This window comes from Emys orbicularis, chromosome 9 (assembly GCF_028017835.1).
Source record: "Emys orbicularis isolate rEmyOrb1 chromosome 9, rEmyOrb1.hap1, whole genome shotgun sequence".
In the NCBI taxonomy this organism is placed as follows: domain Eukaryota; kingdom Metazoa; phylum Chordata; order Testudines; family Emydidae; genus Emys; species Emys orbicularis.
Genome location: NC_088691.1, coordinates 4,871,164 through 4,888,267, shown reverse-complemented (window position 1 = coordinate 4,888,267; position 17,104 = coordinate 4,871,164). Strand labels below are relative to the sequence as shown.

The 17,104-nt window shown below is 39.4% G+C and overlaps 1 protein-coding gene across 6 annotated transcripts in view; it reads right to left on the bottom strand.

Moving 5' to 3' along the window:
- Nucleotides 1-17,104, bottom strand: part of LOC135883470 (integrator complex subunit 6-like) — a 54,348-nt gene that overhangs the window by 21,868 nt on the left and 15,376 nt on the right. For all 6 annotated transcript variants that reach the window (XM_065410597.1, XM_065410598.1, XM_065410600.1 and 3 more), the window contains exons 3-7: nt 6,577-6,726; nt 5,167-5,256; nt 4,582-4,765; nt 3,613-3,741; nt 309-472 (exon numbers count right to left, since the gene is read on the bottom strand). In XM_065410597.1, coding sequence (XP_065266669.1) covers nt 309-472; nt 3,613-3,741; nt 4,582-4,765; nt 5,167-5,256; nt 6,577-6,726 — 717 coding nt within the window. The remainder of the gene's footprint in view (nt 1-308; nt 473-3,612; nt 3,742-4,581; nt 4,766-5,166; nt 5,257-6,576; nt 6,727-17,104) is intronic.

Sequence of the window (17,104 nt, the reverse complement as noted above, 5' to 3'; positions counted from 1 at the left end):
ATTTCCACTGTCGCAAAATGTAAAGATATTGAATTAAAGCCTGATTGATGCAATATTTAAGAACTATTAAAAGAACTAGTTTAGTGAATGAAAAATTTATTGCAATAAACTTTCCAACTCCAGAAGTGATGTGAGATGCAATTTCTAGACTTGTCTTCACCAATCAGCATCACGGAGAGTCAATTCATTTTGTAGCGAAAGCCAGACCATAAGCAAGCCTGGGGTAAGAGACTAATTTACTGTTCATTTAAGAGCTCTCTATCAGATCAGGAGATGTGGAATCCTTTTCTTTAGTTCGTTTTACTTACCAGAGTTGGTGAATTCTGATCAGGCCAAAATGACTCTGGAATTGGCCAATGCCCAACAGGAACACCAGTTTTAGGGTTAGGTCGTACATAAATGAGTTTATGACAACTATGCCACGGTTGAGAAGCAAATGAATTGATGGGCCTGGATGAATCAACAAGTCCATCTAAAATTTAAACAAAGCAAAAAAAAATAAAATGAAAAATAAAAAGCTACATGGCATGCATTTGTTTCCCAGGAAGTTCTATTAACAACCAATGTCCCATTCCATTTGTTTCAAAGACACCAATTGTGTGTGCTGAACACCTACATCAGCATGTAAAATGGCATAATTTAAAGTCACTTTAAGAACATGTTTGCCCACATTCTACAGTCCTGCTCCAGTTACACAGCAATTCAACTAAGTGCAGCCCTGCTTGCTCAGCAGACTACACAAAATGAAGTTTATTAAGTACTGGCTTTAAAAATGATACAATATACAAGTCTAGAATCTCTAACACTGTCCTGGCAACAAAAACAGATCACTGACATTTTATAGTCTCACTGAAAGTGATATAGTGTACAGGAAATAGTGTTAGTATTAGTTGAAATTAAATGGGAAAACTTCTCCAGGGAAAGACAAAATTTTTAGAGGTGTAAAACGTACCCTAAGGCAATAGATTCAGTCTCAATTTTCAGCAGTCTGTTAAGTTCCTAACGCCTTATTAGTAAGTCATTTCACTCCTCCTCCTCCTCCACAGAAATGCAAGTTTAAGGGTTTTGTATCAGTTAACGCATTATGTCCTATTACCTCACATACATTCCCCCCTTTTTTTTTTTTATTAAAACTGAAACAGTTCAAATAAACTCAGATTATTTCACAAAACCTAGATGTGGTTTTGGAACATGGCTCGACAAGGTACAGGTGCATTGCTAAGCTTGCCAGTCTAGTTTCCAGCATTTGTCACAGGTATACGCTTTTGATTTGCTTTGCTTTGCTTCAGAAATGGTTGACTGGTATTACAGAACATGCCCTTCTGTTACAAATCAATTCATTTCTCCATTTTTTGTAGCGTGCAGTACAACAATTTGAAGAGCACTAACACTGCTACATTTCCCCACCCCAGAAACTTCTGCTGCTCTTGGTTTAGGATTGAACTTATTTGCTTCCTTGACGCACGCCAAGTCTGAACTCTCTCGACACTTTGTGCTATGCTGATATGTACACTCTACTATTTTATAGCTTTGGATAAAAGAACCCCCCCCAAACAATCAAGTTCATTCAGTTGCTTTTCCATACAAGAGCAACCTTGCGACTCCAGTGTCCAGACCAGCAGATGTCAGGGACTTTGCTTAGTGCCAACTTGGACTGCACAGGATGCTGGGGGTAAGTCTAAAACATTCTCCCAAGTAGATGAAAAGGCGTTATGAGGAAAGCAAGCAGGCAGGCAAACAGGAGAAAAAGGCAGGAGGGAAGAAAAGGTGGCTCAGAATGAAAGTAAGGGTGATAGATGATCATGGTAGAATGTCTAAAGGACCCCCCAAAAGCAATACACACACTTGATTTTTTTCGTTCTACTTGCATACTCTAAGTGTCTTCAAGTTTGCTTTTAAGTGTATGATTTTCTGTGTATGTAAGTTGTTTAGGAAGACTCTTTCCCTACGTGCCAAGGGATCAGTTTTCTCTTCTTAATTTTACGTGTCGAGTTCTGCAAGTCTGAACAAATTGCCCCATGATCAACAAATGTATTTTTTCCCCCACACTCTCTCTCCTGTCCTGGCACATAATTTTTCACTTGCAGTTAGGAAAGAAAAGTTTTGATCCATCACAGGGTGATCAGTTTCAAGCAGCACAATGCCAAAAACGTTAAAAAACAGACACCTTTACAGTTTATCAATTTAAAACCACGTCTGAAGTATTTTTTTTTTAAAAGTCCACTGTAGCACCTAAAAATGAATAGAATTACATTTTCTTTTCCCCCATTCATTTTGTGCATTTGACAGCACATGTATACAGTCAGTTTTACTGTTTCCCCCATATATAGTCAGTTTCTTCTGTTTCTGAGGTTCACCCTACCGAATGTGGGGAGAGAGACGCAATTAAGAGGGGGAAAAATGTGAAAGGTAAAGCCACAAAAGTTGGCAGGTGCAGTACCTGAAAGCCCTCTCTACACCTCCCCCCACAAATTACTAGATTTCAAAGAGGCAGTATCTCCAAGACTGATTAAATTCTGTTGCTGTAAGAATCCTTAATGGTGATCCACGGTGGTAATCTTCAAGAACTGTAAATCTAACAGGTGTCTTTTGCAGTTGCTTTCAAAGGCCTTGTCTACAGTAGGTAAAACAAAGGTGTATTTTTCACATATGCAACATATGTTAAAATGCACCTTCCTTCCAGCGCAGAGACAGCCTGAGAGCACCAAGGGTTTGTCAACACCAGACATTTTGACCTCAAGTTCACTGACTGGCAATTAACTCTAACTAGTTCATGTGTTTCAAAAGGTTAGCATGTACACTCCCAAACGTTAGCTTCAGGATACCGGTTGCTCTTTACCCTAGGCTGAGCTCAAGGTTAAAGCAAAATGGGGGTGTGTGGGGGGGAGGAGGAAGTAAATCCACATTAGCCTTTACAAATGTGCTGAAGACCTCAAGTTACTTGAAGGTGACTTAACTCTGGTAAAGTCTAGTGAAGACACGCCCAAATAAAATTCACACACAGCTCAAATTTATTTTAAAAAAAGAAGAAGTTCTTACAATAGATTTTGAGGTATTTAAAAACAACAATATTGTCACCCTATACTGCTTTGAAAATATACACAGCATTCACAAGACTGGTGTGAATAATGCATCCAGGATGCTTTCCAATTATTTCAACACAGTACAGTTATTAATGCCTCTACTACTTACTTCTGTTGATGAGAGACAAAAGCTTTCAAGCTTGTTGTATGTGGTACCAAGCTCTTCTTCAGCTCTGTGTGGCTCATAAACTTGTCTCTCTCACCAACAAATGTTGGTCAAGGTAAAGATATTACCTCACCCACCTTGTCTCTCTAGTATCCTGGGACTGACAGTTACAACTACACTGCAACCACTACTTAAAACAGGAATAAGTAGAAATGTTGGACATTTTCTGTCTTTTTAGCTGTGGTTCCTTAGTCACCAAAATAGCAAGCAATAAAGGCATTTCATTCCTAAGACAAGATAGTTTAAGGAAAAATCTCAGATACCATACACATCAAGGATCTACACTGAGCTTACAATGCAACAAAACAAAAACACTTGTACATAGATTACAGCTACAGAGATGAAAGTGAATAGTTACTGTACCTTCTCCAATGGGAGCTGGGTCTGCTCCTGATTTTTCAAAGTTAATAACAACACCACTCTGAACTTTTTGAACTAGAGATTCTAAACACTGGTTCAACATTCTTTGTGTCCGCACACAATAGGAGCGACCTATAAGTAAAAGAAGAGCAATGCAGTTAAAGTCTGAAAATAAGTCACAGCAAACCTTAATTGTATAAGTAAGGGAGGATACTGTTTATTTATTATAAAAATAAAAGTTATATTATATGTCGAGGCTCTTTCAACTTTACGTGGAATCACCACTGCAGAGTTGCTGCTTTAGTGACAAACTCAAATCATCAACAGACATGGCACAATACTTCCACAGTGCAAACAATACAGACTGTGAAAGCCAAGTTGGTCTCTTCCATCCTGTGCATTATCACCAACAACATAGGCTTTGCAGGCCAAAAAAGCCTTCAGTGACAATAGTGCAGACCCATTGGAGGCAATGGGTTTGCACAGCTCAATGCTGTTGATGATCCTTCTGTTCATTCTTGTGTAATTCACTCCTTTTAGCTGTGTTAGCACCAGAGGGTTAATGAAGTAAACATTAGTTATTAAAGGAAGCAGGTTTTACTGAATACATAAGGAATAGATCTGATGAGTGAGATGGTTTCATTTTTAGTCACTTTTCAAAGAAGAAGACCAGCCTTTTATAAAGAAAGGGGAAGGGATTACAAAGCTTAATGTGAAAAAAAGTGAAAAGCTGTCAGATTTAAAAGAGCCAGTATTTTTTAATTTTAAAATACTATTGCAAGGTAGAAACCCAGACGCAACAGTGCTATGCTAACATGTTGAACTGGCCAGGATAAAGTCAGTATCCAAGGTGAGAAAAATTAGATGCAAAATTACTTCTCTCCCTCCATCCCCCAAGAGCATCTCATTAAGACAACTTAGAGAGCAAGACAAATTCCACATTGAAACCAAAGCAAAACAACATCCAACTACCTCCTGTCACTTCACACATCTGTGTGATTGCAGATTCATCAGTGGGTACGCTCCCGAGTTGCTCTGGTTCAACAGAAGAAGCTCCTGGCAAACGCAGCACTAGGGCAAACAGCCTTTGATCCCAACGAAATGGTTCTTTGGTTAGTTCACTTCCAGGTAGAGGAGAATTCAAAGGAAGATGAAGCTAATAAAGAAAGATTTGAAGAAAGCTTTAAGGGATCAGATGGTCATTTGAAGACATGTACCCAAACTAATCATCAAAATAATGGATAAACTGAAGGACCAGTTTTCTTCTCTATTAATCAGTGCTCTCAAACTGTAGTCTGTGAACTCCCAGTGGCTATGGAACTAAACAGTGGGGCATTGGGAGAGAAACTGGTCCACCTTTCTTAAAAAGTGGTCTGCAGAATGAAGCTGAATTACCACCAAAATAAATCTAATTCATAATTCTTTTAGCACACTGCCAAGATGCAAGTTTACAGATTTTAAAGCTGAGATACTTTTAACTGTTAACAAGACTCCCCAAAGAAAGTTAGTGTTCCCCTATAGCCATTTTAAAAAGTAAAACAAATACAAGAGTCTTACCTCCTCTTGAACACCAGCAGTATGTGTCAATTTGTTTCCATCTGTGATGGTAATTAAAATAGATGGCTCTAAAAAGAACGGGTTCCTCCCCTAGAGAAAGAATAAAAACATGTAAAACAGTAACAAATAATATTTAAAATTCCATACTTCAGTTAAACTTGTATTGCTCTGTAAATGTACTCATCAATTTACAGCACATAAAACACGGTATCTGCCTTTAAGAACTTAAAATGCCAAACAATCCTTATAAAAGCTTGAGATGGTGTTAAATCTGTGGACATGTAGAATTCCACAACTGACACGATACTGCACATCAAAGCCACTCAGAACTTCAGACTGACCACAAGTGTAGAACTCAGACCCCCGGCCCATAAAGTCACAGGTTCCTATCACTTAAGCAAAAGGTGAGTGTTAGGAGTAGACCCCCATGACACTACATAACAGCGGTACATCTATATTCTAGCTGGCTCTCCTTGCAGGAGAAAATAAAAAATATCAGTATACTGTCAAATACATTCAGGACACTTAACAGTGGGGAAAATTAAACATCTTTCAAACTGGGCTTTTTTTTTTTTTTTTAAACAGATGATTACATAGTTCATTAAAATATCATACTGAGAAGGCAAACATAAGACAGAGTTTGAAATAGTTAGTTGATAAATGCCTACAATTTTAAGATTCCAGGTATATGTGCATGCACACACAATATGGACTGAACATAAATATACACAACATCTTTCCACATGGCTTAGTGTGTGATATGAGAACTAGAGTTTTAAAAATTAAATCTATACTTATATAATCTATTTGTAATTTATGAAGATTGATAGTACATAACACAAGAACTAGGGGTCAACCTATAAAATGAATAGGCAACAGGTTTAAAACAAACAAAAGGAAGTACTTCTTCACACAATGCACAGTCAACCTGTGGAATTCGTTGACAATGGATGTTGTGAAGGCCACAACTATAACAGGGTTCAAAAAATAACTATATTCGTTCATGGAGAATAGGCCCATCAATGGCTATTAGCCAGGATGGTTAAGGATGCAATTCCATGCTCTGAATGGCCCTAGCTTCTGTTTGCCAGAAGCTGGGCGTGGACGACAGGGGATAGATCACTCAATGATTACCTGTTCTGTTCATTCCCTCTGAAGCATCTGGCATTGATTACTGTTGGCAGACAGGATTCTGGGCTAGATGGGCAATTGTTCTGACCCAGTACGGTCATTCTTATGTTCTTATTAAAAAGAACCTGACCATTTTACTATAACCAGTTCAAAGCAGCCCCCTCATTTTACTCATACTCCATCAACCCCCCTGCTCCAGATATTTAACAATATCCACAAAGCAGCAATTGTTATAAAGAGTGTTTGATACAATGTGAAGAAAGAACAAACATTTGTTACCTGTCCATAATTGTCTATTCCAGATACTAATCTATTGAGATTTAACAAGTCAAACGAGGATCTGAGAGCCTGCCCGAGGGTAGTCAGTCCTGAAGCTTGCAGGTTTTTCAGTTCATTCATGAATGTTGCATGATTTTCCTTCCATCCAGCCTGTTATGTAGTAATATAGAGAGAGACAAAAGACAGTTTATTGGTCATTTTAGTAGTGATCCGGCAAACATCAATTGCAGGGTATGATTATCACCTTTCGTCTCAGAGGCAGATTACATTTCTCATTAGCAGGTAGATGCTGTTGTGCTTGTATGATGCATACATTTGAAACAAACAAACAAAAAAATCAGAGGAGCCACACAAGTATCTTCCCACATAACTGCAATGTGTACAGAACACGAAGTACATAGTAGAAGACTGACAAGCTACACACAGTATTAAGTTTTTGAAACAATGACTATGTCTATTTAGCTCTTCTTATGAAAGATGCAGCAAAGCGCAAGTGACTAATGGAACTATTTGGGTACTTCCATGAGAATGAGAACATTTGATTTTAAAAGTGTGTCCAATGAATGGCATTTAGAAATCAAACATGAATACCTAAGGCATGGTGGTGAATGAAGGAGCTGCAGGGAGAGCACGGGCTACTCTTGTGGTGCTCTGCAACGCCTCCCCCAACCAGCCTTACCCAGAAAAACATGCAATACGTGCTCAAGGGCTAGGCCTAATAGCCAGCGAAAGATACCAGTGCCGCCACATTCTTGCTCCCAGTTCAGTGCCCACCCCCGCCCCAGAACTAGAAAGATGTTAGACAGCTGTGTACCATTAATTGAGGACTTTTAAAAACTGTATAATCAGCCAACTTAGAGAAGTTTCACAAATGTGACTCACTATATTTCTCACTTTTCTTGTACTTCCTTTCCCTCCTGGCTTCACTCCATTTATGTTCATATACAGATCATGCTTCTTTTATGCTTTCCTCAACTCTCTTCCTCCACACCCATATTATATATTTGTAAAAACACACTTTTCTCCTACCCCGGTTTCTCTGCATCCTACCTCGTAATTCTAACTCTTCTTTCTTCTGCCACCTCTTCCTTGCTGCTGGAAGCTGGCTCAGATTCCTACCAGGTTGTTGCCCAGAACCCTTCTGTCTCTTTAGCAGACAGACACTTACTAGTTGAAGACTGATAGTTGCACGGTCCCAATCCCTCCCCCACTGCTGGAAAGGAGAAGGGACATTCTGTCTTGTCCTCTGCACCCCAGAGACTCCTGACTGCTGCAATGGGGAGTACAGAACATCTCTCCAATATTTACAGTTCACTCCCTCAGTTACCTGGCCGCTGCAAGAAGACAGGTGTGTGCATGTGCAAGTGTTATTCCACCCCTTACCCCCAAGCCTTAGTTTTGAGTCCTCTACACTGAATAGTGCCAATCCCTGCCTTTACTGCTGCTCAGAACTTACCTGAGCAGCAGCAGAGTAAAACTAACTCAATTCTTGTTAGTTTCGCTAATGCCCACCTAACAGAGCGCTGGGCCTTGGAAGGCATGCTTGTGTCCCATTGCACCTGTTACTGCCCTTTGAAACTCCAAGCTGTGGTTGTAGGCCATATACCTGCTCCTAGTCATGTGTTCTTCAGGAATTTGCATAGAAGGCTTCCGGTCTCTTTCGGCAGGGGAGTACCTGAAGGGGGCGGGAAATCTCTGAAGCTATCAGTTAGGAGGCCAGAGTGGGAGATAGCTGCAAGTGCTGACTGTGGCAGGAAGACTCCGCTGAAGAGGACTGTAAAAGGTCTGGGAGAAGAGCTGTAAGGACTGGGAAATCTTGGTGATAAGGACTAAGGCAAGAAATAGTTAAAATCTTAAATGAAACTTAACACTGAAGTCCTGGCCATCTATCCTCTTTCAGCAAAGTAGGTGCCAAACTCCAACAAGGGCATTTACACTCTGGGTACATCTATACTTACCCGCTGGTTCGGCAGCAAGGAATCGATCTTCTGGGATCAATTTATCGCGTCTTGTCTAGACGCGATAAATCGATCCCGGAAGTGCTCGCCGTCGACGCCGGTAATCCTGCTCCGCGAGAGGAGTAGGCGGAGTCGACGGGGGAGCCTGCCTGCCGCGTGTGGACCCGCGGTAAGTACCTTTAAGTTCGAACTAAGATACTTCGACTTCAGCTACGTTATTCACGTAGCTGAAGTTGCGTATCTTAGTTCGAACTGGGGGCTTAGTGTGGCCCAGCCCTCAGTCTTAAGTCCTTACTGCAGGTTCAATGAAATATTCTTCACTTCCTGCTGCTTTCAATGAAGTGATGTCTAGTTTGGGTATCTGTTTGTAGAGCACTTTGGAGAAAAGAGCAAATGTTTTTATAAGCAGTAACCATGTTCTCAGATCCTTATCTGTTCTATCTCCAGCCACAACAGGAAGAGTAAAGAATTAAGTTTCTTCCTTAGCTTTAAATGCAAGATCTATTTAGATGAAAGATGCTATATGTAAATTAAAATAAAGTCACTAATTTCTTTAGAGAAGTGGCTCTGAACCAGGGGTACGTATACCACTGAGGGACAGAGATCTTCCGGGGGTACATCAACTCCTCTAGATATTAGCCTAATTTTACAACAGGCAACATGAAGAGCACTAGCAGTCAGTACAAACTAAAATTTCATACAATGACTTGTTTATACGGCTCTATATACTATATTAGTGTTTCTCAACCTGGGGGCGGGGGTCGCAATTTATTTTACAATTATAGATAAAGTAATTAAAAATGAGAAAGTAAGCAATTTTTCAGTAATATTGTGCTAGAACACCTTTGTATTTTTTTGTCTGATTTTGTAAGCAAGTTTGTAAGTGAAGTGAAACTTGTGGTATGCAAGACAAATCAGTCTCCTGAAAGGGGTACAGTAATGTGAAAAGTTTGAGAACTACTGCTTTAGAGTAATTCTATGTTGCATCGGAGTGAGTGAGTTATATTATTAAAACTACGTCCCGCATGTTGTGTAAGTTATTTTTAAAGAGGTGACAGCATACATGGCCCTAAATGAATGGACATAACATTCTCCTTGCCCTGAATATATCTTAAAATCCAAATAAAAATATTATTCCAGACCCCTATTGGGAAAATGGGGTGAAGGAAATGGAAGGAATCTAGATTACTCAGGAGATTATACTGAGGGCAATTCTTTATTTCTATTTAGTCAGCAATTTGAATCCAGGTCAGCTTGGTAGTATCCAAGAATTGATATCATAAAATGGCTATTTGATTGGCCTATATGAAACGAGTTAGACTTCCATCCAGTTGTCCACACCACGGCTAAAGCCCTGAGTCTCAAAGAGGGTTAGAATTGAACAGAGAAAGAGCCTTGGCTACTGTGGCATGGTTAACAGTAGTTCTCCAGAACAGAAACTGTGGCACATTAGCAGGCCAACACCGGGAAGCTTACCAGCCTGTGAGGTACCCCTTCTGCAGAGAAAAGTTATCCGCAGGAGTCAGTCTCACACTGTGCACAAGTGCCAGCTTTCATTTTAAAACCAAATTTAAAAACCCACATGTAGTGGAAGGTGTTTGGTCTTTTCTTTTCTAAAATAAAACAGAAGCCACGTGAAGTTGGGGTATACAAAAGTCTGATTAGTTTGGGTTGTTTTTTTGTTTGTTTTTAAAAAGAGATAGAAGCCTAAAAACCTCACTTGTTTTACCCCTTAAATATATATTTAAAAAATTGTTTTAAAAAAAAATGAAGTTTGGGACTCCCCCCCCCCCCCCCCATTCCCCCAAAACAAGCTGCTGTTATGAAACAGATTCTTCCCCTCCCGAATATGCCAGGCACTGCAGCCTGGGGGAGTCTCTGAAACTTGCATCACTGATTTTGGTAACAAACTTCCCTGCCCCTCAACTCTACCCAGCCACCCTCCAACTTACATGTTCCATGGTCGATTATTGGACAGATGCATTGACAAACTATTAGATTGTGGGGGGGGGGGTCTTAAAAAAAGCAGCCAGAGCTAGGTACCAGAGCTCTTGAAAGAAGCAGTTTTTGGTACAGAGCTGACTGCAACTGAGATTTCATCCTTTCAGGCTGAAGACAGACTCATTTCCAGACTTCAGGGCCTCCCAAAGGTGTTTATCTTCTGAGGCAAGATAAGTGTTGCAAATGATCTTAAAAAGTGTCAGGCAACTCCCCAACAGATATTATTATCCCACCTGCTGTTCTTTGAAGCAGAAATCTCCAGTGGCAGGACACCTGATTGTGTGCTTTAAAATGCTAGATTAGAAGCCCTATGAGTGGGGCAGGGTCTATGCATCTTCTCTAATCTCTTCAAACGAAGGTTGTTTTTTGAGTGGTAGGACAGCAAAAAGCTCAGAGAAAGACCAAGGCTAAGAGCTTTCAGACCTATTCTGAACTCCTTGGTATCTTGAGAGCCATCATTCAGTGCCCCAGAAGTGGAGGGAGAGTATGGACTGGGTACAGGTTCCCAACCTCAGCAATGCAGACAGCCCTCTTGCATTCCAAAATCTGCCCCACGGATATTTCAAGATAGTCTATAACCAGCTAGAAGAATCCCCATCTTTCAAAATCCCTCATTTTGTTGCCTCTAAACAGGTTTTTTTCACCCTGAAACTTGGCAGTGGGTTTTTTGGGCCAGCTCCAGTTCTTTTGACTTAACTGAACAATCACAAAGGACCTCTGAATCCTCCTAACTCTTCAGTACAACTGCTAAACGTCATTTGGTAGGAGCGCCTGCCAAATGAGCTACATTTCTTGGTAGTAAACCAGGTCCCAGCCCCAACTCAAGACGTGTTTTCTGAAGAATGGTGTTATACATGGAAGGGGTTCCTGATCTCCTTTAACATATAGATTGGGAAAGTGACAGAATACACACTTATGGAAGCATAATTCTTTCATGTCTTAACTTTCAAATGATCTTGAGTGCATACCTGGATTTCCTCCAGTATATTAACTGAATGTCTTGTATATTTCTTTTTTGTAATGAGCGATTCTATAGGGCTATTCCATGTGAGAGCAGGGGGCAGGGAATACAGGATTTCCCTAACGCCACACCTTGTTTAAATAAATGCCTGTGGAAGTAAAAGTAGCGTTTTTGTCAATTAGTGCAAGGCTTGCTTGGAGGACATTAAAAAAATATCCAAGTGAATAGTACAAAAATCACTTCTGTAATATGGTTCTCTTGGTGACTTTGACCTAAGAATGTAACGCTGAAAAATGACAGGGGTATTCAGAGTACTCCAGGAGTTGAAACTGGACCTGGGTTTGAGGATTTCTATATTCTTGCTCTTCCTCCCCCTCAATACACCGTTAAAAGAATCCTGCAGAATTATTCAGCAAATCATTTCTGTCCTCTTGTGTCAGCAGCAGCCTTTCCAAAGTGGTTAGGGTTATAAATTGCTGCCTTGGAAAATGCTACTGTGAGGGAATAGTTATTTTCATCTGCTGGTAGGAATACTATAGAATGAAAGGGAGTTGGAGATGCAAGCATTGAAACAAGGAGAGTTAAAGAGGCTATGTATGCAAATGGACAAGAATAAAGTCAAAGCCATAGAGCAGTTATATTTTGGATTCCTTATACATAAATTCCAGTTGTGAGACTTCCGTTTTTTCAGGTCTTCAAGTATCAAATTCCTAGTGGATCATTTTTATACACAGAATTTGTTAACACTGAGTAGACTACATCTTGGCAAATAAACTGAAGTGTCAATTTGCCATTACTTGAGAGTTTAGAGGAAAAACTGAACAGAATTGAATTTTAATGGGATGACCTTCTGGTGAATATGAAGGTCTAATGAGGTACTTATACTGTACTTGCTTTTCTGGGCATTTGTGAGAATCACACACCTGCTGCCCCAACCCATGATTGGGCAAAAGGGATGTCAATCAGCCCTCTGTGGCACTAAACAGAACTTTCAAATATCATCCTCTGGAATCCTGAAATTTGTCTTGTGAAATACAACTCTTCAATCAAAGACATCTGGTGGCTCTGCACAACTATCCTGTTTCCTTCCAGACAAAAGCTGAAGCGAATTGCCAAGCAAAGAGAAAGGGTCCACCACCTAAGTGAATAAAAATAAAGTGGCAGAACTAAGCAGTACAGGAAAGATCAGAAATTAAAGAGTCAGTTAAGTTTAAATAAATAGTTTTAATAGCTGGGAAAATTAAGGTATCTGGTGTAGAATTCAGTTGAGAGGCTTGGGGGATCTTCAAAACAAATGTCTGAATAAAAACAAACCACCACCACCACCACCAGGTGGTTTTCCTAGCCGTTCACTTTCAGTTTGGACAAAAAGCACCATCCTCATGCGAGAGTATCAAAATGCAAGAGAATAATAAGCAGACAAAGTCCCTGGATTTTAGATATGTACAGAGCAGGATGGACTGATTTAAATCAATTTTCCCACCATTTGTACGCTTCAGTGATTTTCTAACGAAAGGTGCACTTCCATCGGTTGATATAACCATTAAAACATGTTGATTTACAACTAAATAGAGCCTTTACACTAGATCTGGTCTATCTTTTTGCCACCTGGCAGGGTACACTAACTATATACATTTATTTAAATAATTATGTAACTCAATATTTTCAGATTCTTGTTAATTGTACATTTTAGTAGGTTGGAAAATGGTGAATGACATGCTTTTTTACTAGATTACTAACTTTTTGCTCATGATTTGTGTCACGCTGCATTAAAGAATGGTAACTGGAATTTAAATACATGAAACAGCATATACATTTATTTTTAATGAAAGAAAACAACCTTAAATGTTCAACTGCATCTTTTTTCACACTCTGAGCAAGGTAGCTAGGGTAACTTAAGTTTTAGGTCTAGACCAGCCCAAAGATATGAGAAAGCACAAACACTGGATCACAGAATTGCATGATAAAACTACACTGTATATTCTACCTTCCACTGGATTGCTTAGGATCCAGTCCTACTCTCTCAATTTAGAGACTATTTCTAAAATCAGTTCTTTGACACTACACAAAGACCTCCTTCAAGTTAGCAGGCAATTTAATTTTGGGGTGCCAAACATCCTGTCATGTTAGGGGATGTGAGGGAGATTCCCAAACCTGAGCCATTCTTTTTGGGTGACAGATCTGAGGAACTGTCCCAAATTGAGGTGTCATTAGAGGAGGTTTTGGAACAAACTGATAAACTAAACAGTAATAAGTCTCCAGGACCTGACAGTATTCACTCAAGAGTTCTGAAGGAACTCAAATGTGAAATTGCAGGACTACTAACTGTCATCTGTAACCTATCATTTAAATCAGCTTCTGTACCAAATGACTGGGAGGATAGCTAATGTGACGCCAATTTTTAAACAGGGCTCCAGAGGTGACCCTGGCAACTACAGGCCAGTAAGCCTCACTTCAGTATCGGGCAAATTGGTTGAAACTATCGTAAAGAACAAAATTGTCAGACACATAGATGAACATAATTTGTTGGGAAATAGTCAACATGGTTTTTGTAAATGGAAATCATGCCTCACCCATCTACTAGAATTCTCTGAGGGGGGGGTCAACAAGCATGTGGACAAAGGAGATCCAGTGGATATAGTGTATTTAGATTTTCAGAAAGCCTTTGACAAGGTCCCTCACCAAAGGCTCTTCAGCAAAGTAGGCACTCCTGGGATAAGAGGGAAGGTTCTCTCATGGATTGATAACTGGTTAAAAGATAGGAAACGAAGGGTAGGAATAAATGGTCAATTTTCAGAATGGAGAGAGGTAAATAGTGGTGTCCCCAGGGATCTGTACTAGGCCCAGTCCTATTTAACATATTCATAAACGATCTGGAAAAGGGATAAACAGTGAGGTGGCAAAATTTGCAGATGATACAAAACTACTCAAGATAGTCTGCCTGGGACTTAACTGTGAAGAGCTACAAAAGGATCTCACAAAATGGGGTGACTGGGTAACAAAATGGCAGATGAAATTTAATGTTGATAAATGCAAAGTAATGCACATGGGAAAACATAATCCTAACTATAAATATACAATAATGGGGTCTAAATTAGCTGTTACTACTCAAGAAAGAGATCTTGGAGTCATTGTGGATAGTTCTCTGAAATCATCCACTCAATGTGCAGCGGCAGTCAAAAAAGCCAACAGAATGTTGGGAACCATCAAGAAAGGGATAGCTAGTAAGACAGAAAATATCATATTGCCTCTATATAAATCCATGGTATGCCCACACCTTGAATACTGCATGCAGATATGGTCACCCCATCTCAAAAAAGATGTATTGGAATTGGAAAAGGTTCAAAAAAGGCAACAAAAATGATTAGGGGTATAGAATGGCTTCCATATGAGGAGAGATTAATAAGACTGGGACTCTTCAGCTTGGAAAAGAGGCAACTAAGGGGGGATATGATAGAGGTCTATAAAGTCATGAGTGGTATAGAGAAAGTAAATAAGGAAATGTTATTTACTCCTTCTCATAATACAAGAACAAGGGGCCACCAAATGAAATTAATAGGTAGCAGGTTTAAAACAAACACAAGAAACTATTTTTTCAGGCAAAGCACTGTCAACCTCTGGAACTCCTTGCCAGAGGGTATTGTGAAGGCCAATACTATAACGGGGTTCAAAAGGGAGCTAGATAGGTCCATAAATGGCTATTAGCCAGGATGGACAGGAATGGTGTCCCTAGCCTCTGTTTGCCAGAAGCTGGGATTGGGGGACAGGGCATGGATCACTTTATGATAACCTGTCCGCTCATTCCCTTTGGGGCACCTGCCATTGGCCACTGTCAGAGGACAGGATACTAGGCTTGATGGACCTTTGGTCTGACCCAGTATGGCTGTTCTTATGTCATCTTTTTTACTCTGCCTCTGTGCTTCAGACAGGCCAGCATTTGGAAAACTCAACAGCCAGGAGAGCGGCACTCACCAAACTGCCATGCTAATGGTGAACAAGCAATTTGAGCCCCAAACACTGAAACCTAAACCCACCCACCATTCCTAAGAACAAAACAGTTTAGATAGCGATCTAGTGTGTCTTTGAATTGTCTCTTAAAATTGACTTTCAAAAGCAGCAAGAGAGTTCCTTTTCAGTTTAAGCACATTAGGTAAGTTTTTAAGTTATATATCTGGCCAAAGAGAAATGGCTAAGGGCTTCCCAAAAATACTGGCAGGCTTGTAGTGATCTTCATTACTAAACCAGTCTTGGAGAAGCACCTCTCGAGACATGTGCTTATACTCCTTCTCTGAGACTATATACCAGGGGTCGGCAACCTTTCAGAAGTGGTGTGTCGAGTCTTCATTTATTCACTCTGATTTAAGGTTTCGTGTGCCAGTAATACATTTTAACATTTTTAGAAAGTCTCTTTCTATAAGTCTATAATATAGAACTAAACTATTGTTGTATGTAAAGTAAATAAGGTTTTTTAAAATGTTTAAGAAGCTTAATTTAAAATTAAATTAAAATGCAGAGCCCCCCAGACCAGTGGCCAGGACCCAGGCAGTGTGAGTGCCAATGAAAATCAGCTCGCGTGCCGCCTTCGGCACACATGCCATAGCTTGCCTACCCCTGCTATATACCATCTGGAAGCACTGCACAATGTTTAAATTTTAATGCATCAAAAGTGTAGTAAATTCACAGATTGAAATAATTTGCTCTAAACTCCACAAAGTATTCACACACAATAAAAAGGTCTGCAGAATAGTCATTGGCTCTAAAAATTGCCTTAGAGAAAGTCAAGATAAACAAATAAATAGTTTACCTATGCTACTTATAGCCTAGTAGATACAGGAATTATTTCAGTTTTAACATTCTACTTTTCACTACTCCTGAGGTCTTGTTTTTTGTTAGGCATTCGACTTTGATTTAAATTTCACTATCCCGTCAGTTTCAGCTTTGGATTCCCATCCAATAGCACGTTATTGCTTTTAATTCCAACATAGTAGAGGATTTAAATAAAAATTAGGGCGGCCCATAAATTTTTTTGAGTTAACTGCGATTACTCGCAATTAATTGCAGTTTTAATCGCACTGTTAAACAATAGACTACCAACTGAAATGTATTAAATATTTTGGATGTTTTCCTACATTTTCATATATATTGTACTCGGTGTTGTAATTGAAATCAAAGTGTATATTATTTTTTATTACAAATATATGCACTGTAAAAAATGATAAAAGAAATAGTATTTTTCAGTTCACCTCAGACAAGTACTGAAGTGCAATTTCTGTCGTGAAAGTGCAACTTACAAACGTAGATTTTTTTTGTTACATAACTGCACTCAAAAACAAAACAATGTAAAACTTCAGAGCCTACAAGTCCACTCAGTCCTACTTCTTGTTCAGGCAATCGCTAAGACAAACAAGTTTGTTTACATTTACAGGAGATAATGCTGCCTTCATCTTATTTACGTCACCAGAAAAATATTTGTTTTTTTACAGTGCAAATACTTGTAAACAAAAAATAAATATAAAGTGAGCACTGTAGACTTTGTATTCTGTGTTGTAATATAAATCAATATATTTGAAAATGTAGAAAATATCCAAAAACATTTAAATGGTATTTG